This window comes from Mesoplodon bidens (genome assembly GCF_964165515.1).
Source record: "Mesoplodon bidens genome assembly, chromosome: 13".
NCBI classification, from domain to species: Eukaryota; Metazoa; Chordata; class Mammalia; order Artiodactyla; family Ziphiidae; genus Mesoplodon; species Mesoplodon bidens.
Window position 1 is genome coordinate 7,492,621 of NC_138169.1, and position 23,084 is coordinate 7,515,704.

A 23,084-nucleotide genomic window follows, 5' to 3' on the forward strand; every position below is an offset into this window, starting at 1 on the left:
CTAGTTTTAAACTCCGTCTGGCTGGAACCGTAACGTGTGTATTCTTTGTGTCTTGTTCCTTCCACTCAGTGTTATTTGTGAGTTTTCCAGGTTGAGGCTGTGTTTGTAGTTCACTCATTTTCATTTCTGGAAGATAATCCACTGTGTAAACATGTCACAGTCCGTTTATACATTCTGTTCTTGATGGATATTTCGGTTGTTTCCTGTTTTTTTACTATTACCAGCAATACCGATATGGACAGTTTAGTCCATATCATGGTGCCCATGGGTGGGTAGGTTCTCCCAGAGCCTCAGCTTTAGTAGTTACTACCATTAAGGTGGTTTACTTTTTTTTTTTTTTTTTTTTACACATTACATTCCCACTAGCTGTGGATGAGAGTTCAGGTTGTTCCGCATTTAAGTTATCTCCAGTATTTAAAGGAGGCTATTCATGACCTTACAGTTTTGGGTAATACTCTCAGAAAAGTAGACTTGACACCTGATCCTGTGCTGGCATAAGAGCAGGGATTCCCTGGACGGTTGTTCAGGCTGCACACTATACAAGAAACGCTGACTATTAAGCAGACACTATTTGCATTATCTACATACATTAAGATATATGAGAGCCTGAGAGTTGACACAGAGATTCCAGAACTTCTGGCCAGTTGTAGATGCTGGTGGAGGCCACAGATTGTGAAATCTTCCCACCTATGTGTATATAACCAGGGACAGATGATGGAGAAGTGGTCCCAGGTTTGCCCCCACCAGGCTGCTGCCCACTAGAGTTCTGGAAGTGGCTCCTAGAAAGAGCTGTTTAGGCTTTGCACTAGTTAACATACTCAGACACTTAATCTTCTCAGACTGTTAATATTGCCAGTCCTGAATCTGTACCAGTTGGTATTTAGAGATAGTTCAGTGTAGAGGTCTTTTGCATTTTCCTGGTGACTAAGATATTAAGTCCCTTTCCATATGTTTATTGGTTATTTGGATTTCCTCTTTTGTGAATACCTTCTCTATAAATTTAAATTTTTAATTTTCATAAACCCAAAGCAGTAAAACTCAACAACCTAACCGTATTCCCATATATTCAGAGAATTTTATAGCAAAGACCTGAGGTGACTCCACCTCACCTTTTGAATTCCACTCCGTGTCAGGAACCAGCATTGGCAGTTTAGTCAATATCCTTTCCAACGTGTTTCCTATTTTTATATAAACATACCTATATATAAAGGCACGTATGCTTTTTTGAAACAAAAATAGAAATATGATATATATATATTACAGTTTGATTTTATGGGTGCACTGTAATCATTTAACCAATCCTCTATTTATGGAGAATTAGATTGTTTTATTTTGTTTTCCTTTTTCCTTTTTTGCTATTTACAGTGTTGCAATGATATCCTCCAACTACATACAAATTCCTAAAACTGAGACCATGAGACAATAGCTCCTTTCAGTTGTTCTCTTACAGGGAGGGGGCACCAGCCAGGGAGGTCCTTGTGGCCTGGGTCTGCTGTGCCCTCTTGCCTCCTGCCAGGGACAGGCTGACTCACAGAGTTACACTCCACGCTCTTTCTCTTTTTTTCCAGGTCAGGGGCAGCCAGTGAGCTCCGTCTTGGAGGTCAGGGAGCTTGACTGGGCCCAGAGCGGCAAGCTTAGCGGGGCCCCAGTTTGCTGGTCAGGGAGGCTGAGAGCTTGTGCAGAAAGTGGACTCTGCTGTTCGGAAAGAAGAGAGGCAGCTGAATGCAGCTGCCAGCCGCGGGCCCTGATCAGATTTCAGACCCAAGGCTCCCGGCGTCACTCAGGCCCAGGGCTCGCGAGGTTCCTGGTGACAGCTGGATAGACGTGCTCCAGGCCTCTCACAGCCCATCCTTCCTCCTCCACAGATCTCCCTGGTGAGCCAGGAGCCAGTGCTGTTCGCGCGCTCCATCTCAGACAACATCTCCTACGGCCTGCCCACCGTGCCCTTCGAGGTGGTGGTGGAGGCTGCACAGAAGGCAAATGCCCACGGCTTCATCATGGAACTCCAGGATGGCTACAATACAGGTACAGAGCCCAGAGCATCACCTCCACCGTGCCTGGAGGTCCACCCTCAGGGATGCAACCCTGAGTTATGCACTGCCCTCTGCCAGCTGAAACTCACATAACATAAACTTAACCACTGTATTTTAAGTGAACAATTCAGCAGCATTTAGTACATTCACAATGCTTTACAACTACCACCGCTGTTTAGTTCCAAAACGTTATTTTTTTTTAAAAGACACTTTTTTCTTTATTTTTAAAAATTAATTAATTAGTTTAATTTTTAATTTTTTGGCCACGTTGGGTCTTCGTTGCTGCGCACAGGCTTTCTCTAGTTGTGGCAAGCGGGGGCTTCTCATTGCAGTGGCTTCTCTTGTTGCAGAACATGGGCTCTAGAGCGCAGGCTCAGTAGCTGTGGAACACAGGCTCAGTAGTTGTGGCGCACAGGCTTAGTTGCTCCGCAGCATGTGGCATCTTCCCAGACCAGGGCTCAAACCCATGTCCCCTGCATTGGCAGGTGGATTCTTAACCACTGAGCCACCAGGGAAGTCCCCGAAATATTATTATTTAAAAATAAATATATTATACATGTAGTATTATATTCATTAATTATAGTGACTTCATTTTATATTAGTAAATATTTTAATTTAATAAGTTGAACAATATATTACCTTATAGATTTTATTTAACATATTTAAAAATTTTAACTCTCGCAATGGGACTATTCATACAATTCAAAACTAAAAAAATAGACATAACGATATCCAATGCAAAGTTTTATTTCATCCTGGTCACTGCCAGGTCCCCCCTGCCCCCACCAAAACATCTTTCATTATTTTCTTACATGTCATTTTGGAGTTTCTTTATGCAAATATGAATATGTATTTTTATTCCCTCCCACCCTTTTACAGAAAAAAACCCAGCACATTCTATTCTGCCCCCTGTCCATATTGATACCTAGAAAGCTGCTCTTTTTTTAACTACTGCATAGTATTCTGTTGTGTGGCTTTATAATAATTTACTCAAAAATAACTGATTTCCTGTTTCCTGTTGATGGACATTTGGTTGTTTGTTTGTTTCTTTGTGGGGTTTTTTTTGCAATAACAGTGCTGTGAGTCACTGTGCATGAGAAGGTGAATCTGTAGGAAATATTCACAGAGATGGGTTTGCTGGTCCAAGGGTTGTGCCTCTGTAATTGTGCTCTGTAGACTTGTACAGCACAACCGGATAGACACAGCGGTGTGTGCACAGCAGCACCGGGCCCGCGCCAGCAGTACCTCAGGCAGGGGAGGGAGTGCCCTTTCCCCTCGGCCACACCAGCACAGTGTGCTATCAAACGTGTGGATTTGTGCCAGATTAATAGGTAAAAGTTGGTATCTTGGTACCAATCGCACATAGTTGTCATTTGCATGCCTCTTACAGACAGGGAGGAAGAGCATCCTTCCATGAGGTTTCCAGCCTGTGGCCCTCTTAGCCCCGCCGTTTCCTGGGGAGCAGAGGTCCTGTGGCAGCAGGGAAAGGCGGGGGCGGGGGTCGCTCGCTGCTCCCCAGGGCCTCCGGCCTCACCTCCCGCTCACTTGCCCCTGTGTCTCTGCCATGCAGAGACGGGGGAGAAGGGTGCCCAGCTGTCGGGCGGCCAGAAGCAGCGGGTGGCCATGGCCCGGGCTCTGGTGCGGAACCCACCCGTTCTCATCCTGGACGAAGCCACCAGCGCCCTGGATGCAGAGAGCGAGTTCCTGGTGAGTCGCGGGGTAACGGGCGATGCTGGAGCAGTAGCAGCTCCAGGTGGCCAGAGCCCTCCCTCCCCCCCCCCCCCCCCCCGCAGACGGCTGCAGGGGTTCTCCCAGGCCGTCAGCTTCCTGGACTAGGCTGTTCCGGAGCTGAGGGCAGGGAGCGGGGGCAGAGGAGGCCCAGGGCCTGGCCACCCTGGCCCAGCCTCTGGCTCTAGGTGTTGAAATTATATGGAATTGGGTTAGGGGTCAGGAGGTGTGGGACGTGGATAGGAGCTCCGCCCTGCAGCTCGTGGCTTGCGCGTGTCTCTTACCCCCTGAGTCTCATTTCACTGGTAAAGGAAAGAAGGGCCCCACAGTGTATTTGAAGAGGACCAGCTACCTCAGTCCATCCATGGATCAATTCATTTACTACACAGGTATTTAATGTGCGCCTCCCGGGCACCAGGCGCTGTTCTAGGCACCAGGGTTACAGCGACCCCTGCTCCCGAGGTGTTTCCAGTCCAGAGGGGGAGACAGATGACAAGGAGATAAGCATGAGTTCACCCTGGGGCCTGTGCTATGTAGAAAATGGAACCGTCATGTGGGGACTTCCCTGGCGGCCCAGCAGTTAAGACTCCGCGCTTCCGGGGCAGGGGATGCAGGTTCGATCCCTGGTTGGGGAACTAAGATCCCAGATGCCGCACAGTGCGGCCAAAAGAAAAAACAAAAGAAGAAGAAGAAACAGTCATGTGATAGAGAGACTGAGGGAAGGGTCACTACTGTCAAAGAAACACTGCTGGACATTAGTTAAAGCTGGGAAAACAGATTTTATTAGTAGCTACTGTCAGTAGGGAAAAGAGCTGAGCCCCATTCCTGTGCAGGGGTGACAGTGGTGACGGAGCCTTTCACAGGGAGATTGAGGATGTAGGGAGGGCGCAAGAGTGGGGGACCAGGAGAAACTCACAAAGGGCTGAGCAGTGCAAATGTGATCAGTCCCCATGGCTGCTGGCCAGCAGCGGTTGTCCTCTACCGAGACTGGGAGACGGGGGCCCTCTCCTTCCCATGATTACAATGAGGTGGCATTCAGGTCCCAGAGAAAAACATTCCTGAGTTTTAGGAGATCTGCATATATATCTCCAGGGGACAGGGGAAGGTTTTACAGTTATAAGCCCTTTTTGGTCAATGCTCTAAGAAAGGGAGCTCTGGGGCCCACCATCAGGTGATGTCTAGAAGTCAATTCTCCTGACAGCACTGGGCATTTAGGGGATGGGGTCATCCTAGCAACAAGGCCTTGAGCTGCAGAAGCCCCCTGGAGTGTGGCCATCTTGGTGCGGAGTTTGGATGGGGTCACACGTGCCAAGAATCCTGCAGTTCATGCCAACAGAACCAGGGTCATCAGGTCCCACTTGAGCTGAGACCAGAAGGGAAAGGAGACAGCCAGAGGGGGGCTGGGTAAGAGAGTCCCAGGGAGAGGGGGCAGTGGGGGCAAAGTCCCAGAGCAGGTCCACAGCCAAGCCCCAAGGCCAGCGTGGCTGGCGGTGGGGTGAGGCAAGGACACAGTCACAGGGGGACACAAGCCGCTCAGGCCCTGGAAGGGAGTTTGGATTGTTTTCCATTAATAGATTTTTATTTTACTTTTTTAGAGCAGGTTTAGGTTTAAAGAAAATTAAGCAGAAAGTACAGAGAGTTCCCGTATATCTCCCTCCCCGCACCACGAACAGTGTCGCCTGTTATTAACATCTTGCATTAGCGGTACCTTGGTTCCAGTTGACAAGCTGGCATTGATGCGTTATTTCTAACTCAAGGCCACAGTTCATATAAGGGGTCACTGTTTGTGTTGCGCATTCTATGGGTTTTGACAAATGCAGAATGTCATGTTATGCAGAATAGTTTCACGGCCCTAAAACTCCCCCAGGAGTTTGGATTTTATCCTGAATGGGACAAGAAGCTCTTGGAGGGCTTGGAGCATGAGTTCAACAAGAACTGATTTAAAATGTTAAATCCACGTGGGGAACGGATGGGAGCAGGGCAGGAAAGTCTCAGGCTCCAGGCAAGAAGGAATGGTGACAGAGGTGGAAAGATGGCACAGAGACACGCCGGGGAGATGGAGCTACAGGACTTGCCGAGGGGTTGGATTCGGGTGATATGGGAAGGATGAGGAACCAGGTGATGCCTGGGTTTGTCGGCATGAGCTTCGGGGCTGACGGTGAGACCGTTAACCAAGGCCAAGGTTAGGGGAAGGAGCAGGAAGACCGGAAGACGACCATGTTAGGGGCCCCTCTGTCATTCGCCGGGCGCTGCCCTGTGTCAGGCTCTGAGCTCCATCCCCCGTGGACAAAAACCAGGAAGCAGGTCCTGTGCTTGCTTTACAAGTGAGGAAGCCTCAGAGAGGCTGAGCATCCGTAGGACGCGGTGGATCTGGGGTCCCAGCCAGGCCCGGGCGGGGCAGTGGGTGGCGGCGGAGACGCCCGTGTGAGCCGGCGCCCTCCTGGAGCCTGCAACTTTCCTGCCCTGCTCCGTTTCCACAGATCCAGCAGGCCATCCACGGCAACCTGCAGAAGCACACGGTGCTCATCATCGCGCACCGGCTGAGCACGGTGGAGCGGGCGCACCTCATCGTGGTGCTGGACAAGGGCCGCGTGGTGCAGCAGGGCACACACCAGCAGCTGCTGGCCCAGGGCGGCCTCTACGCCAGGCTGGTGCAGCGGCAGATGCTGGGGCTTGAGCCCGCCTCGGACTGCACAGCCGGCCACAGGGAGCCGCCGGGCAACGGCGGTCACAAGGCCTGACCGTGGGCCCTGCCTCTCCCGGTGGGGCAGAGGCGCCATTGCCCACCTGGCAGATGTACCCCCGGGGGCCCCCCGGCCGCCCCCGCTGCCCTCTGAGCCCAGGTCCACGGCACTGGAGGGCCAGCTGCCCTGTCCCACGTGTCCCCGCTTCCTGCGTCTTGCCCCCAGTTCCCACCCTGTTCCCCGGGCCACCACCAGACCCCTGCTGCCATGAGCGACCCCCTCCAGTTTGGGCAGTGGAGACACCACTGGTATCTCCAGCTGGTCTCCCAAGGTTTCTAAGTGAAGGTAGAGCTACCTTTTTAAACCAAGATCTTAACCAGGTTTTTTACCGCTTGGTTCTGATGGGCCCCAATCTCCTAGATTTCAAAAACATTTTTCTAATTGGGAGCAATGATGGGCGAGTTCACTGAGATGTTCTAGAGACTTCTGAGCCGGGAGTGAATGACCCTTCCTAAGAGCCTGGGGGATGTCAGGGAGAACTAGGCCTCTACCCTTTGCCGCTGGAGAGAAGGGGCTTCCCTGTCCCGGGGTGCGGGTGGGGGGGACACGGGGAGGGGACTTCCTGTCTCTCCCTCTTCCCAGCTTTGTGAGTCAGGCCAAGGTGGGTGGGGAGTGGAAGGCACCTGCCTGCCCTCACCCCTTCCGCCCTCCCAAATCTAAGCCAGTCTCACTGTGAACCACTACGGCCCTTAAGTGGGAGAGTGAGGGGCTGGCCAGGCCTGGCAGAGCCTCGGGGTGTCCCTGGCCCAGCGCCCAGCGCTAGCCCCTCCCCCTGCCCCTCCCCTGGCTGGCGGCCCCTTCCCACACCCACCCTGCCGCTCTGCTCTTCTGAGGCCCTTTGGACGTTTGGGAGTCGCGTTCTCTTCCGTGTCCAGTGGACGGGACACTGGCAAAGCCCAGGTCTGGCTTTGCAGCGGGGTTGCAAGATGTTGGGAGAACCCAGTCAATAAAGTATACTACCTCTGACCCCTGACTTCTGACCTCTTCCTGGGCCGTCTACCTCATCGCCTGGTTAGGTTTCTCCATCCACTAACTCTCCCCCGGCCCTGCCTGGTGTAGTTGTGGGGAGACTTTGGGTGGTCTAGGGCCTCCGCCCAGTGTCCAGGAGCCCCTCCACATCCCCAGGACCCCAGCGCAGACATCCATGTCTGTCTGTCTGCCTCCATGGGGCTTGTGCGGGATAACAGAGACCTGTCTCCTCTAAATCCCTGGGGCTTCTGTACCTCCCAGGAAAGCCGAGACCCAGCAAATGCCACCTGTTTTTTTTCATCAGGGACGGGGCGCCCCACACCCACCAGCCCATGGCGCCGAGAAATATTACCCAGCAGAACAGCTCAATCAGAAGAGAGGCTTAGGACGGGACACAGGAAGTCCTCCTGGTGGTGGTTCTAACTTGCTGGATTGTGTGGAAGTCTGGGGTCCCGGGAGGGGGGCGGGCAGTGGCTTTTACCAACTGGTAGAGAAGTATTTCAATATTTTAACTACTGGTACAGCCATACTGCATATACCAGCTCCATGTCTGCCGTGTACCTGTTTTCCTGCCAATTAAACCAAGGCCTGAGACCCAGACTGTTGCCAGCTGGGTCCCCTGCTTGCCCTCAGGGGCTTGGGCCTGCCTGGAGCATCTTATTTACCGAGGACCCTCTGGCTCCCCACCTGAAGAAGCCATCATGAGCCTGAGAACTGGGTCCCACAGCAAGAACCTGCTCGGGCCCAGGCTGGGGTTTCAGGTGGAACCGGAGAGACACCAGGTGCTTCTCATCCATTCTCATTTAATCCTCACAACCGGTTCTGTTCCCATTTTAAAATTATTTATTTATTTATTTATTTATTTATTTATTTAGGCCGTGTCGTGTGGCATGCGGGATCTTTGTTCCCCGACCAGGCATCGAACCCGTACCCCCTGCAGTGGAAGCACGGAGTCCTAACCACTGGACCACCAGGGAAGTCCCTCTCCCCATTTTAAAGTTGAGGAATCCGAAGCTCAGAGAGGTTACTTTTCCCTATGCCACACCGCCAAGACCCCACAGCTAAACCCCCAAGAGTAGGGAATGAAGAAGCTGCGGGGCTTTGCTATGGGGACTCTTTCTGTGCTAACCATTCCATAATAAAAATAAATACAAATTTTAAAATGCTGTGAAAAACCCAACAAGATACATAGGTGAGTTCAATTCAGGCAGGAGGAAAGTTGAGACCGCTGTAAGGGGCTTTCCCCATTTATCGTCCCCTCTCTGGGCCTCAGTGTTCTCACCTGGAAAGGGGCATGTGCTGCAAGGATGGAAGGAGAGATTGAACCTCCTGCCTGGGGCGGGGGCGGGGGCGGGTGAACCTCCTGCCTGGGGCGGGGGCACCTCCTGCCTGGGGCGGGGGCGGGGCGGGGGCGGGGCGGGGGCGGGGCGGGCGGGGGCTTGGCGGACGAGTATTGGTTTCCTGCGGCCGCTATAACAAATGACCACAAACAGTGCCTTAAAACAGCGGAAACGTATTCTCTCCCAGTTCTGGAGACCGGAAGTCTGACATTGAGGTGTCGGCAGGGCCGCGCTCCCTCCGAAGGCTCTAGGGGAGATTCCTTCCTGGCCTCTTGCAGCTTCTGGCGGCTCCAGGTATTCCTTGCTTGTGGCCGCATCCCTCCTGTCTCTGCCTCCGTCTTCACATGGGCTTCTTCCCTGTGCGTCTTAAATCTCCCTCTTGGGCTTCCCTGGTGGCACAGTGGTTGGGAGTCCGCCTGCCGATGCAGGGGGGTTTGTGCCGCGGGGTGGCTGGGCCCGTGAGCCGTGGCCGCTGAGCCTGCGCGTCCGGAGCCTGTGCTCCGCAGCGGGAGAGGCCACAACAGTGAGAGGCCCGCGTACCGCAAAAACAAAAAACAAAAAACAAAAAACAAAAAAAACCTCCCTCTGCCTTTCTCTCATAAGGACATTTGTCATTGGGTTTTAAGCCCATGTGGATAATCCAGAATGATCTCATCTTGAGCTTCTGAATCTTATCTGCAAAGACCCTTTTTCCAAGTAAGGTCTCACAGGTTCCAGGGATTTGACGTGGGTCTCTCTTGCGGGGGACCCTGCAGCCTTTCATCCGAGTGGCTTTGCATCCCTTGCTCAGCCACTACCCGGGGGCCACTGAGCTGGCCCAGGGCCACCTCAAGACTTCCTGTTTGTTTTTTGGGGGGTGGGGGGATTCGATGCTTGGAGGGCAAGGACAGCCAGGCTTGGGTCAGGCTGGTTGTGATGGGGATCGTGGAACTGGAAGTAGAGGCTCCGGGCTGGACTGGCCCGCCGCTGCCAGGCTCACGCGCCCCTTCGTCGGTCAGAGTCTGGCCTCTGGCTGCTGAGAACCCTCCCCCGGCGTCCCGTGGCTGCAAGGCCTCTGCCTGCCTTCCAGCCTTAAATGTGACCCTCGATTGCTCTCCTCTAGCCACACTGCGCTTCTTCCTTCTGGTCCTCGAGCAAGCCAAGCTCGTTCTTGCCTCTGAAACCTGACACTGACTGTTCCTTCCCCTCGGTTCCCAGCTGGTTCCTTCTCATCCCTCTTTCAGCTCACGTCCCCTCCTCCTCAACAAGTACTGAATGTGGGGTTTCCCCTAGTCACCCGGATCTGTTAATCACAGCACTTGTCACCCCCTGAAATCTTCTCTGCCTCTTTTGTTCTGTTCCAGGCACAGGTCTACATGCTTTGCATGGGCTACGTCACCTAATCCTCACAAAACCCCTGAAAGGTGGGTACAATGTCATGCCCACGTTACAGCTGGAGAAACTGAGGCACAGAGCAGTTAAGTGACTTGGCCAAGACCACCCAGCTAGTAAGGGGTAGAACCAGGATTCACACCCAAGAATTAGTGTGTGTGTTTGACCCCAACCACAGAATACCCGTGAGAGTGAAGATTTAAGGGCATGGGTTGGGGAGGGTATGTTGACATTGCAGCAAAGGCTGCAGGTCAAACATTAGACTTGAGTTCTCGAACATAAGTGCCTCTAGGGTGACCACCTAGAGGGGTGGGGTAGGGAGGGTGGGAGAGAGGGAGACGCAGAGAGAAGAGATATGGGAACATATGTGTATGTATAACTGATTCACTTTGTTGTAAAGCAGAAACTAACACACCATTGTAAAGCAATTATACTCCAATAAGGATGTTAAAAAGAAAAAAACAGTGCCTCTAGGAACCAGGTAGATATCATAGGCGAGTGAAGCCAGCCAGGTGTAAGAAAAGTCGGACAATATCTTGGTTTCCCTTTTCCACTTTTGACATGGTGCAGAGAAAATCTGTTCCGTTAGAAGTAGAATATGGTGCAAACTTGAGGATAAATGGCAACCAAGGCTCAGTGTCAGTAGCTGGTGACAACAGGGGCTGGTGGGGACCGTGGCAAATGGGAGAGCTCACACCCGCTTCAAGGGGTTGCCTGGGACTTGGCTCCGGCCCTTTGGGGCCATGCAGGAAGGTGGCCTTGAGTTAGCAGATCTTCAGATGTTTCCAGAGAAGTTGGAAATTTCCAATTTTAATGTGAGATTGACTCAATTATTTTTACAAAAGTAAGGGTAAATATAACACATCTCTAGTCTTCAGCCTGTGGATCATCCATTTGCAGGCTCTGTGTTGGACATTCCTGTTCTCCAAAGTCCTTGGAGCTTCCCCAGCAAAGCGGTTCCACTTGCCATGGGGGACCCCCAGCCCAACCCTGTTCCAGCCCAGGTGCCTCCCTCACCCCTCCCACCTGCCCCTCTCTTCACCTCATCCCTCCCCTCCCAGCTGGGAGCTCCAGATTCTTCTCCCTCTCCCATGCCAAAGAGTCAGCTCCAGCTCCCTGAATTGCAAAGTGGGCCCTAGGCAGACAAAGTGGGCCCTAGGCAGACAAAAGTACCTTTGGGAGACCAAGCAAGACCCTTTTTAGAAGGCATATATGATTTTTGAAAATACATGTTTCATTTTGGAATCATTTTAGATTTACAGAAAAGTTGCAATGATGGTAGAGGGCGTTGCTATAGACCCTCACCCAGCTTCTCTTATGTTAACATCTCACGTGTTCATGATACATTTGTCACGACTAAGAAACCTACACTGGCACAGCGCTGGCAATGAAATGCCAAGCTTTTTTGGGATTTCACCAGTTTTCCCACTATGTCCTTTTTCTGTTCCAAGATCCAATTCAGGGTACCACATTGCATTTAAAGACAGGTTTTTAAAATTGTTTTTACTGTGATAAAATACACATAACATTTACCACTAACGACATTTAGTACATTCACAGTGTGGTACAACTGTCACCATTATCTCGTTCCAGGACGTTTTATCACCCCCTCCCAAAACCCTGTCCCCAGTAACAGTCACCCTCCACTCCCCCTCCCCCAGCCCCTGGCAACCACCAGTCCACTTTCCGTCTCTATAAATTTGCCTGTTCTGGACATTTCATATAAATGGAATCATAGACTATGTGGCCTTTTGAGTCTGGCTTCTTTCACTTAGCATCATGTTTTCAAGGTTCATCCACATTGTAGCCTGTGTTGGTGCTTCATTCCTTTTTATGTCTGGGTACTATTCCATTGTATGGATGGACCCCATTCTGTTAATTCATTCATCCATTGATGGACACTTGGGTTGTTGACACATTTTGGCTATTGTGGATAATGCTGCTATGAATATTCATGCTTTTGTGTGGACATGTTTTCGATTCTCTGGGGTTTATACCTAGGAGCAGAATTGCTGGGTCATATGATCACTCTATTTAACACTTTGAGGAACTATCAAACTACCTTCCACAGCGACTGCACCATTTTAAATTCCCAACAGCAAAGTATGAGGGTTCTTATTTCTCCACATCCTCACCAACACTTGTTATTTTCTGTTTTTATTTATTTATTTTTGATTATAGCCATCCTAGTGGGTATAAAGCAGAGGGCCATCATTGTTGAAGCGGACTTTTTCTCTGTTACAATTCATTTAGCAAATATAGCTGCCTTCCTCTGTCCCAGGCGCTCTGCTAGGCAATCAGGGCCCTTGGGAAAAGCATATTCTGGGGGGGTAAAACAGGCAAGGAAACAAGCAAGAATGAGACACAGCGGAGACAGCATGGGGGCCATGGGGATCCCGAGCAGGCTTAATCCTGGCGTGAGGATCTGGGGGCGGTGAGAGGGTTAGAGGCAGTGCTGGCTTCACGGTGGTGCAACCCAGACAGTCCCACGGGGGCTCCAGGCACAGTAGGGCACAGTAGGGTCCCGCACTTGGTGGCTGCCGTCTGAAAATTCTTAATTTTTGAACAAGGGGTCCTGCATTTTCACTTTGCTCCGGGCCCTGCAAATTATGGATCTGGTTCTAGGTAGTTGTCACGCTGGAGGCGGGGTCTAGGGAAACCTCCCTCCACAGCTGCATCTTCGGCATCTGGCGGAAGGGGCTTTTTTTTTTTTAATATTTAAAAAAACATGGAGGGGCTTCCCTGGTGGCACAGTGGTTGAGAATCTGCCTGCCAATGCAGGGGACACGGGTTCGAGCCCTGGTCTGGGAGGATCCCACATGCCGTGGAGCAACTAGGCCCATGAGCCACAACTACTGAGCCTGCATGTCTGGAGCCTGTGCTCCACAACAAGAGAGGTTGCGATAGTGAGAGGCCCGCGCACCGCAATGAAGAGTGGCCCCCGCTTGCCACAACTAGAGAAAGCCCTCGCACAGAAACGAAGACCCAACACAGCAAAAATAAATTTTAAAAAATAATAAATTAATAAAAACTCCTACCCCCAACATCTAAAAAAAAAAAACACGGAGAATTCTGTAACCGGCACCCGCCACCCCAGATCTTCACCCTGGGCATTTCTCACCCCCAGAGCCACCTGCTGCAGGTCACCCCTCCCCTCCCGCTGCCCCCTCCCTCTTCCAAGCTGGCCCCTGAAGCAGAATTGAGTGCATCAGTCAGCAGATGGGTTCTTCCAAGCGGCTGGTCTCCGCAGACTCTGACCCAGAGCCTGTGTGTGTTGGGAGGAGGCTATTAATCTGATTTGGGGTCATGGTCAGAGGACAGAAACGCAGGAACTCGAGAGGTTGCTCATTGGATGCAGAGCTGGAGAGGATGCTGAAGGTGGGTTCATTGAGGCCGAGAATCCTCAAGTGGACGCTGGAATGATGGCCCCTCCGCAGCCTGTTCCCCTATCCCCTGCATGGTGGCTATCCCAGGGCGCTGACCCCACCTTCCCCCTCAAGCTCCCAAGTTTGCTTTTCTCCCCATGTCTGGCTGAGACCTCACCTATCTCAGGAAACATCCACAGGTGATGGGCTTGGAAATCATCTCTCCTCCTCCTCTTCATCAGGGCTGTCCTGGTAGTTTTGCAGGTTGTGGCCTGCACAAGCTGTGAGGGTGAGCCCCCAGATGGAGCTCAAAGCTTTACACCAGGCTGCGTGCATTCAAAGGAGTACATGGGCCAGAGGGGAAACATAAGCAGTAAATGGGACCAGCTGTAAGACTTTGGGGAGCGCTGGGGACTGTGGTGAAATGAAGACCTCATTGCTCCTTTAAAGAGGGCACCTGGGGCTCATCTCTGCCACTGTCACCACAAGGAAATGTGTATGAAATGGGGCCAGGCCTTCCAATGTTGCAAAGGAAGTGGGCAAACCACATTTTGTGATCTGTCAACTTTAACAGTAGGTATCTAGTTCAAACTTTTAAAAATACAAACAAGCCAAACAAAACAAGTCCTTGGGCCTCTAGATTGTGACCTCTGGTTTATACCCACAATTCAACTCTGAGTTATTCTCTCTCTTATTCTTCTCTTGGGTATGAGGTGTTGGTGTGGATGTAAAGAGACAGAAACGCTCATTTTCTGTGGTAAGAGTGCGAACTGCGGCAACTGCTTTGGAGAGCTATTTGCCACATCTAGTAAAAAAGTTGAAAAGAGCAAACTCTACGTCCCACAATTCTGCTCTTAGTATGCCTTGCAGGAGTGGCTTTCCTTTTTTAAAAAAAATTGAAGTAAAATTCACATAACCAAAAATTCATCATTTAAACCATTTTAAAGCATAGAATTCAGTGGCTTTTCGTAAATTTGCAATGTTGTGAAACTATCATCACTATCTGGTTCCAGAACGCTTTCATCACCCCGAAAGGAAATCCGTACCTATTAAGCAGTCACTCTGCATTCCAACCCCCAGCCCTTGGCAACCACTAATCTGCCTTCCATCTCTGTGGATTTGTCTATTCTGGACATTTCATATTAATGGAATCAGACAGTCTGTGGCCTTTTGTGTCTGGCCTCTTTCATTTAGCATCATGTTTTCAAGCTTCATCTATGTTGGAACATGTGTCAGTACTTTATCCTTTATTATGGTGGAATAATATTCTATTTTATGGCTAGATCCCATTTTGTTTTTCCCTTCATCTGTCGATGGACATTTGGGTTGTTTCCACCTTTCGGCTGTTGTGAATAGAGCTTCTGTGAACATCTGTGTACACGTTTTTGTACTTTGGCTATACATTGCATTTCTCTTGGGTAGAATCGCTGGGAGAGGAATGTTTTTTAAACTTTGCTTTCACTACAATCCTTAGTAAGAAAAGCGCTTTTACCTCCCTACCAAGTACACGTGCACACAAAACACAAGATTCACCAAGGAATAGTATTCATTACAAATTATTCTATCCTATATTATTTAAGAAAAATCTGATTTCATGACCTAGTCATGCCTCAGGCAATTTGAAAAACACTGTTCTGGAGCAATTAGCCCAAGGACGTTTGTAGCCACCTGGTTCGCATTTGCAAACACTAGAAACAACTGATACGTCTTTAATTTGGTTGTAAAAATTATGGTACAGGACATATGGTGGAATATTATGTGGGAGGAAAAGGCATAAATTGAATCCATACATGTTAACTTGGAAAGATCTCAAAAACATAAAAAGAAAAGCACGCTGCAGAAAGATATCAATAGATATTATGATTGAGTTGTTTGTGCTAATTAATACACACAAAACAGTATGAAATCTATTTCTTGGATCTATAAATATGTGTGCAAAGTTTATTAGTAGACTGGGAGGCTACAGGCTCCATTCATGCTGGAGTTTGTCTCTGGTGATTGGAGACAGAGGGCCACAAACATGCAATGCTTTACTCTTTTGTTAAGCATAAAAGCAGATTCAAAGCACATAGAAGAAAAGGTTAATGATGGTCGGTTCTGAGCGGTGGGCACACGTGTGTTTGTTTTATGATTGCGTGTACGTTTTCCCCAGGGGTGGGGGGATGGAACACTCAGAACAAACTAACCCGACCCTCCAGTGACAAGCTCCAAAGGGGCCCCGGAAGATCTTCCTGGGACGAGATGGAAAGCAGCTGTTCTGACTTCTATTTACTGAAAACAGAAGTTGAAAAGCCCGACAGCCAGCCGGTGCGTCCGGCCGAGAAGCTCTCCCAGACCTGAGCGTCTACTGATGGCAGCTCCATCCACTCTGTAATCCTGCCCTCCTCCAGGGCCTGAAATTCTAGAAAATTCCACAGAGCAGGGACTCTGGAATGCAGCACCCAAACAGCCATTTCTGCTGAGGTTGTTATTTCTGGCCCCAGGTAGGAGAACTATTATAATTTCAAATAATAATACAGAGAAATTCCTTACCTTTTTTTTTTTTGGCAGGTGGCTCAGAAAGAGGTTGTTTACATTTACTTTTTTAAATTGTGGTACAATACACATAACATAAAATTGATCATTTTAACTATTTAAAATTTTACTGCCCAGAGGCATTAAGTATACTCATAATTTTCCTTTAACTTTTTTTTTTTTTTGCCACGCTGTGCGGCATGCAGGATCTTAGTTCCCCAACCAGGGAGTGAACCCACGACCCCTGCCCTGGAAGCACTGAGTCCTAACCACTGGACTGCCAGGGAAGTCCCCCTTTAACTTTTTTTTTAAGAGGATAAGAATAGGTTTATTTTATTTTTTTAATATTTATTTATTTATTTGGTAGCACCGGGCCTTAGTTGCGGCATGCAAACTCTGAGTTGCGGCATGTGGGATCTAGTTCCCTGACGAGGGATCGAACCCGGGCCCCCTGCATTGGGAGCACGGAGTCTTAGCCACTGTGCCAGCAGGGAAGGGCCCCCCTTTAACTTTTTAAAAGCCCATTTATTATCTCCTTTCATCTGAATGCCCAGCTGCAGATATCAGTACTGAGATGGATGATAGTGATGATGACTATTCTGGTATAAAGCATTTTCAACACAACAAGCACTTTCTAAGCACTTTATATAATATTAACTCTTTTAATCCTCACAACAAGCCTATGAGGCAGCTACTACTATTAACACTATTTTTCAAAAAAAGGAAAAGTGAGAGCTTCCTGGTGGCGCAGTTGTTGAGAGTCCACCTGCCGATGCAGGGGACGCGGGTTCGTGCCCTGGTCCCGGAGGATCCCACATGCCACGGAGTGGCTGGGCCCATGAGCCATGGCCGCTGAGTCTGCGCGTCCGGAGCCTGTGCTCCGCAACGGGAGAGGCCGCAACAGTGAGAGGCCCGCGTACCGCAAAAAAAAAAAAAAAAAAAAAGGAAAAGTGAGATTAAATAACCTGCAGAAATTTACAAAGCTGGGATTTGAACCCTGGCAGCCTGAACCCCCAGCTGGAGCCCTTAACCATTTCACCAGGCTGACTATAAGATTATAGATATGACCAATTTCCCACCCATATTCTTTTCCACCTTTGTCTTTTTTTTCCCTTTGCAATTAGTCGCTGAGGGTTACTTGTTCCAGCCCAAGGAGTTGCGGCTTGCTGAAGACATGTCTGTGTTGAGTCACCAACAAGGAGGGATGGAGAAACAGAACATCAGCAGTGACTTCCTTCCACTGCTTTTAGTTTTTCCCTCGGGGCAGGAGGAAGTAGTCCCCTAAAAGAGCTGAGTCACCCTGGGTGGTTCCAACAGACTTAGAATGACACTGACATGCGTCACCTTGTTGCAGTCCTCACCTTTGACAACCTGAGATCAGTCATTCAGCAATGACTGATTATTATTATTATTATTTTTTTAGAAAACATGCCTTTTAAATCTTTACACAGTGACTGATTATACACAGATCAAAGAATAGAGCCATGAGGTCTATTACCTCAATATAGTGTCAAACCTCCAGGGATCAGTATTCCTTATGAAGCGGAGGATTTCCCCAACGTTACATTTACCTGACCTACATTCTCTGTCTTGTCCAGCTTCCAAGACTGTTGGTCAAATGCCTTGTTGAGTGACAACTGATGATCATTTACTGAGTGCCGGGCACTGTGTGGGGCTGTGGGTCACCACGGAAAATAGGAGGTGCGGGATTGCCTACATTCTAATGGATCATGAAACCCAAATGCTGAAAAGACAAGAGTGATTTGGGAGAGGGGCGCTATTTGAGCTGGGGTGATCTGAGGAGGTCACGTCTGAGCTGAGGGCTGAGTGAGGAGGAAGGGCCGGCCCCGGATGTCTGGGCAAAGAATGAGTCTGGTGGTTCCTCAGAAAGTTGACCATGGAGTTACCATGTGACCCAGCAATCCCACCGCTAGGTACAGACCCCAAAGAAATGAAAATGGGTGTCCACACAGAAACTTGTCCATGAATGTTTATAACAGCTCTATTTACAATCGCCAAAATGTGGAAACAGCCCAAGTGTCCATCTCCTAACAGAAGAATGAACCAACTGTGGTATGCAGACAGTGGACTATTATCCAGCCATAAAAAGGAATGAAGCACTGACACAGGCCACAATGTGGATGAATGTTGAAAACATTACCCTAATGAAAGAAGACAGTCACAGAAGTATAAAAGTATGATTACTTTTATAAGATATTCTCAGAATAAGCAAATCGCTAGACAGAAAGCAGGTTAGGTTAGCAGGGCACAGGAGCGGGAAGGATGGGCAGTGACTGCTTCACTGGGTGAGAGGGGATTTTATGGGAGGATGAGAAAGTTTTGAAACTCCCGAGACCGAGACCGGGTGATGATTACATTGTGAATACAGTAATACCAATGAATTTGCATGCTTTATAATGGTTAATTGTGGGGAATTCCGTGGCGGTCTAGTGGTTAGGATGCCTTGCTTCCACTGCAGAGGGCACGAGTTCAATCCCTGGTTGGGGAACTAAGATCCTGCATGACTTAGTGTGGACCTGCCCACCCACCCACCCCCACCCCCACCCCCGGCCAAAAAAAGGTTAATTGCATGTTATGTGAATTTCACCTCTTTAAAAGACAAAAAAAAAAAAAAAAATAGCGGGTGGAAAAGACTGACCCAGGCAAAGTAGTAGCAGGTATCAAGACCACGAAGCAGGCAGAAGCTTGGACGTTGGCCCAGCAGGAAATGGGCAGTGGGACGGAACGTGGAGAAGGTGAAGGAGGAGGAGGAAGGGACGGATCGTGTGTCTTCTCGGGAGGCGTGTGACTGACTCTGCAAAGGGTGGAGAGCACGGGAGGGTTGTGATGGGGGCGTGACATGACTGACCCTCTGGCTCCGTGTGGACAGGGCCAAGGGAGGCGGCAGGTGCCCCCCACCTTCCCGAGGCAGCCAGGCCTGGGATCACCCAACTCTGTAGCCTTGGAAAGGGGGTGCAGCAATTGTTTCATCATTGGGCCTTCCTGTAGGCCTTGTTCAGCATGTCCTGCTGGTTTTCATAACTGAAGGGGTTGTGGGCCTTCAAGAAACACTTCAAGGAGTTTTCTGCTCTGCCGGGGCAGCAAGGCCCCTGGGGCAGCAATACAAGCCCCAGAGAGAGAGCAGTAGAGGCTCTTCACCTTTCCTGGCCCGGATCCATCAATCCAGCACAAGCTCGGAGGCAATTAGAGACTCCACGACTTCAAGGACTGACTCAGGGCAGTTACATGAGCCCTGAGGCCTGGTCAATGCCAGGTGTGAGCTCCCTCACCTCTGACCCTCCATTATCTGGCTTTTCTGGATATTAGCCTAGGGAAAGAGTAGGCTATTTCCAAACGGGAGCCTGGCTGGAAGTCTGGACTGATGTGGACTGGCTCTGGTCAAGATCAGGCTTTTCCAGAACCAAAATACGGCTGCTTCGGGGGCTTCCTTTGTGCCCCCCCGCTGCTGCCTCCAGGCAGTCTTCCAGGATTTCTCACTACTACTCATCCTCATTTATTTGACTTGTCAAGCTTCCCTGGCAGGTTGCTTGTTCTTCGAACATACTAGAAACTTCTTAAAGGCAGGACCTGGGCCTTCTCATGCCTGGGTCCCCACATAGTAGGTGTGCTCCTTGCTCACAGCAGGTGCTCTAACCCTAACCACCAGAGGAATTCGTACATCTCCCAGCCTACTCGATACTTCCTTTCTGATGTCCCAGAGCCACCTTAGACTCATCATGGTGGAAATGCAGCCTCTGGAGATTTTCCTCCCAACCTGTTTTTTCTTCTTTTTTTCACATATACTCCACCTTAGTTAACAACACCATCTGCCAGTCACTCGAGTCCAAATATCTGTGCGTCATAACTGACTCCTCCCTTTCTTTATCCCTACCTGTCAGGCTCGCAGTTCGACCTGCCCAGTAGGATTCTATTTCTCCATCTGCTTTGCCCCACGGAGACCCAAGCTACATCTTACCTGCAGGGCTGTGATAATAATCTCTCTGCTCCCAGGCTTCCCTGGTGGTGCAGTGGTTAAGAATCTGCCTGCCAATGCAGGGGACACAGGTTCGAGCCCTGGTCCGGGAAGATTCCACATGCCGCGGAGCAACTAAGCCCGTGTGCCACAACTACTGAGCCTGTGCTCTAGAGCCCATGTGCCACAACTACTGAGCCCACGTGCCACAACTACTGAGCCTGCACTCCAGAGCCAAACCACAACTACTGAAGCCCACGTGCCTAGAGCCTGTGCTCTGCAACAAGAGAAGCCATTGCGATGAGAAGCCCACGCACCACAACGAAGAGTAGACCCCGCTTGCCAAACTAGAGAAAGCCTGTGCACAGTAACGAAGACCCAATGCAGCCAAAAATAAAATAAAATTAATTTTAAAAAAACATAAAAATCTCTCAGCTCCCATCTTGCCCCGCCCTTATGATCCATTCTCCATACAATAGCCAGTAAGATCTTCCTTTTCTTTTTTTTAACTAGACTTTATTTTTCACAAGTTTTTTTTTTTTTTTTTTTTTTTTTTTTTGCCGCATCACACATCTTGCAGGATCTTAGTTTCCTGACCAGGGATTGAACCCGGGCCCACAGCAGTGAAAGCAGAGTCCTAACCACTGGACTGCCAGGGAATTCCCAGAACAGTTTTAGATTTACAGAAAAATTGGAACCATAGTACAGAAATTGGGAATGTAGTACAGATAGCCGGTTTCCCCTATTACTAACATCTGACATTAGTATGGCATGTTACAGTGAATGAACTAATACTGCTATAGCATTAACTAAAGTTTATGCTTTGTTTAGATTTCCTCCATTTTCGCCTAATATCCTCTTTCTCCTCCAGGACTCCCTCCAGGAGACCACGTTACATGTAGCCGTCATATCTCTTTAGGCTCCTCTTGGCTGAGACAGTTTCTGACTTTCCTTGTTTTTCATGATCTTGACAGTTTTGAGAACTGGGCAGGTATTTTGTAGAATGTTCCTTGGGATTTGTCTGATGTTTTTCTCACGATCAGACTGTGGTTGGGGGGAAACACAGAGACCAAGTGCCACTGTCGTCACCTCATGTCAAAGGTACGTACTATCAACGTGACATCACCGCGATGAAGTTACTCTTTACCCCCCTTCCACACTGTTCTCTCTGGAAGGAAGCCTCTACGCACAGCCCAGGAGTCATGGAGGTCAGTGGTTAAGACTCTGTGCTTCCACTGCAGGGGGCACGGGTTCGATCCCTGGTCAGGGAACTAAGATCCCACAAGCCGCACGGTGCAGCCAAAGAAAAAGAAAAAAGAAAAAAAAAACCCTCTAAATCAGATCCTCTCACTCCTCTGGTTCAAACCCTGCAGTGACCTCTCCTGCCCTTGGAATGAAGCTGGCCACCCTGGTCTGGGTGGCCTGGCCCTCCCCCCTCCCCCAGCTCACCACGCCGGCCACACTGGCCTCTGGCTTTCCCTCAAGCATGCCAATGTTGTCTCCACCTCTGGGCCCATGCAGGGCTCTTACCTCTGCCTGCACCCTTTCCCCTCACCCGTCCTCTCCTGGCCGCCCCCTTCTCATTCAGGACTGTCTCAGCTGAAATTCACTTCCTCTGGGGGAAACCCTGAACCCACAAAAGTTGACCAAAGCCTTTTTCATCCCAAGGGCATTTGGCATCCCACGCACACAGCCTGCAGTGCAGTGGCCTTGCAGAGAGCAGCTAAGAACAAAGCGTGATGAGCTGGAGCCGGCCGTTCAGACTTGTGAGGGTCGGGGGCTCACGGTGTCTTCCAAATGCCACTCTCGTGACTTCATGCTGGCAACCTGAAACCAACCACGCTGAGAGTATTTATACCACAGAGAGCAGCAGGTGCTACAAATCAGGGCTTTTTCCCTCCCTGATAGCTGACTACTCAACATTGACCCGGACAGCACTGGGGGACATGACCGACCCCAACCCCAGGGAATGGTCTGTCTTGATGCTGAGCAAGCCGGAAAAAGAAAAAGGAGCAGAGAGAGAAAATAATTCCTAAGAAGTCGCTGCTACAGGCCCACCTGCCCATGGATACACATCAGTGCCCAGGGAGCTTGCTCTGCAGTGGCTCCAGCTGCTGGTGCCTTAGGAGCCCAGCAGAAGCAGCGTAAATCTTCGGAGGACAGCTCATTCATTCCAGGCTGCAGAGAGTCCCCACAAATAGTTTTCCGAGGGCAAAGACCGACACGCAGCGGAAGAAAACCTAGCTCACAAGGAAGCAGAACACCCTGAGCAAGAACCAGCAGAAACAGACCCACAGACACCCCAGGGAGTGCGATTATCCAGAGTCTAAAACACGCACGCTTATCGGTCCTGGTTAAAGCAAAAGCATCAGCAAGCTTGACAATGCGACAAGGAATAGAAAGCTCTAAAAAGCAACACAGCAGATTTGATGAAGAACTAAACAGAACTGATCAAAAAAATATATAAGAATAATAAACTCAATTGTATTGGACAGAAGATTGGACACAGCAGAAAGATTAGTGAGATATCAGAAGAAATGACCCAGAACTGCAACAGAGAGAGACAAAAATATAGAAAATACCAGAGAGAGAAAAATGAGAATGTGAGGATTCCGGGGGGTTTTGTTATACATTTGTTTGGAGTTTCAGACAGAGAGGCAAGAGAGAATGGGGTAGGAAACCATTTTAGGAGAGAATGGCTGGAAGTTATCCAGAACTGATAAAAAGATGTCAACAGACTTGAAGAGGCCAAATATTTGTCGAATGAGTGAACAAGTGAATGAAAGATTCCTTGATAAGTGTGCCCTGCCCCCCGCCCTCCCCTCACATGTGAGCTGCATGGCTGGGAGGGGAAGGGAGGGAGGGATGGGGAGCTCCCCCTGCACCTCCCAGGCCCCCCCACGCTCCTCTCCCAGGCTCGCACACAGGCAGCGGGAGCCGGGCCACGTCACTGAAAGCCCGTCAGCCTGCTGCCGGCTGCTGGTGCCAGATGCCCTTCACCCACTGTTCAGCCTTTGTCGTCTTGCCTCGCCTCCCTGGTTATCTGT

General features: G+C 49.8%; 1 protein-coding gene and 1 long non-coding RNA gene across 4 annotated transcripts in view; both read left to right on the forward strand.

Annotated features, from left to right (window-relative positions):
- Nucleotides 1–7,452, forward strand: part of ABCB9 (ATP binding cassette subfamily B member 9) — a 34,380-nt gene extending 26,928 nt beyond the window's left edge. For all 3 annotated transcript variants that reach the window (XM_081253156.1, XM_081253155.1, XM_081253154.1), the window contains 3 exons: nucleotides 1,866–2,025; nucleotides 3,604–3,740; nucleotides 6,242–7,452. In XM_081253156.1, the coding sequence (XP_081109282.1) occupies nucleotides 1,866–2,025; nucleotides 3,604–3,740; nucleotides 6,242–6,502 (558 nt within the window). In that variant the 3' untranslated portion in view covers nucleotides 6,503–7,452. The remainder of the gene's footprint in view (nucleotides 1–1,865; nucleotides 2,026–3,603; nucleotides 3,741–6,241) is intronic.
- Nucleotides 7,453–9,066: 1,614 nt separating this feature from the next.
- On the forward strand, nucleotides 9,067–11,134 carry LOC308626856. Its single transcript, XR_014017314.1, has 3 exons — nucleotides 9,067–9,108; nucleotides 10,158–10,217; nucleotides 11,086–11,134. It is a non-coding gene; the product is annotated as an uncharacterized lncRNA (long non-coding RNA).
- Nucleotides 11,135–23,084: the final 11,950 nt, after the last annotated feature.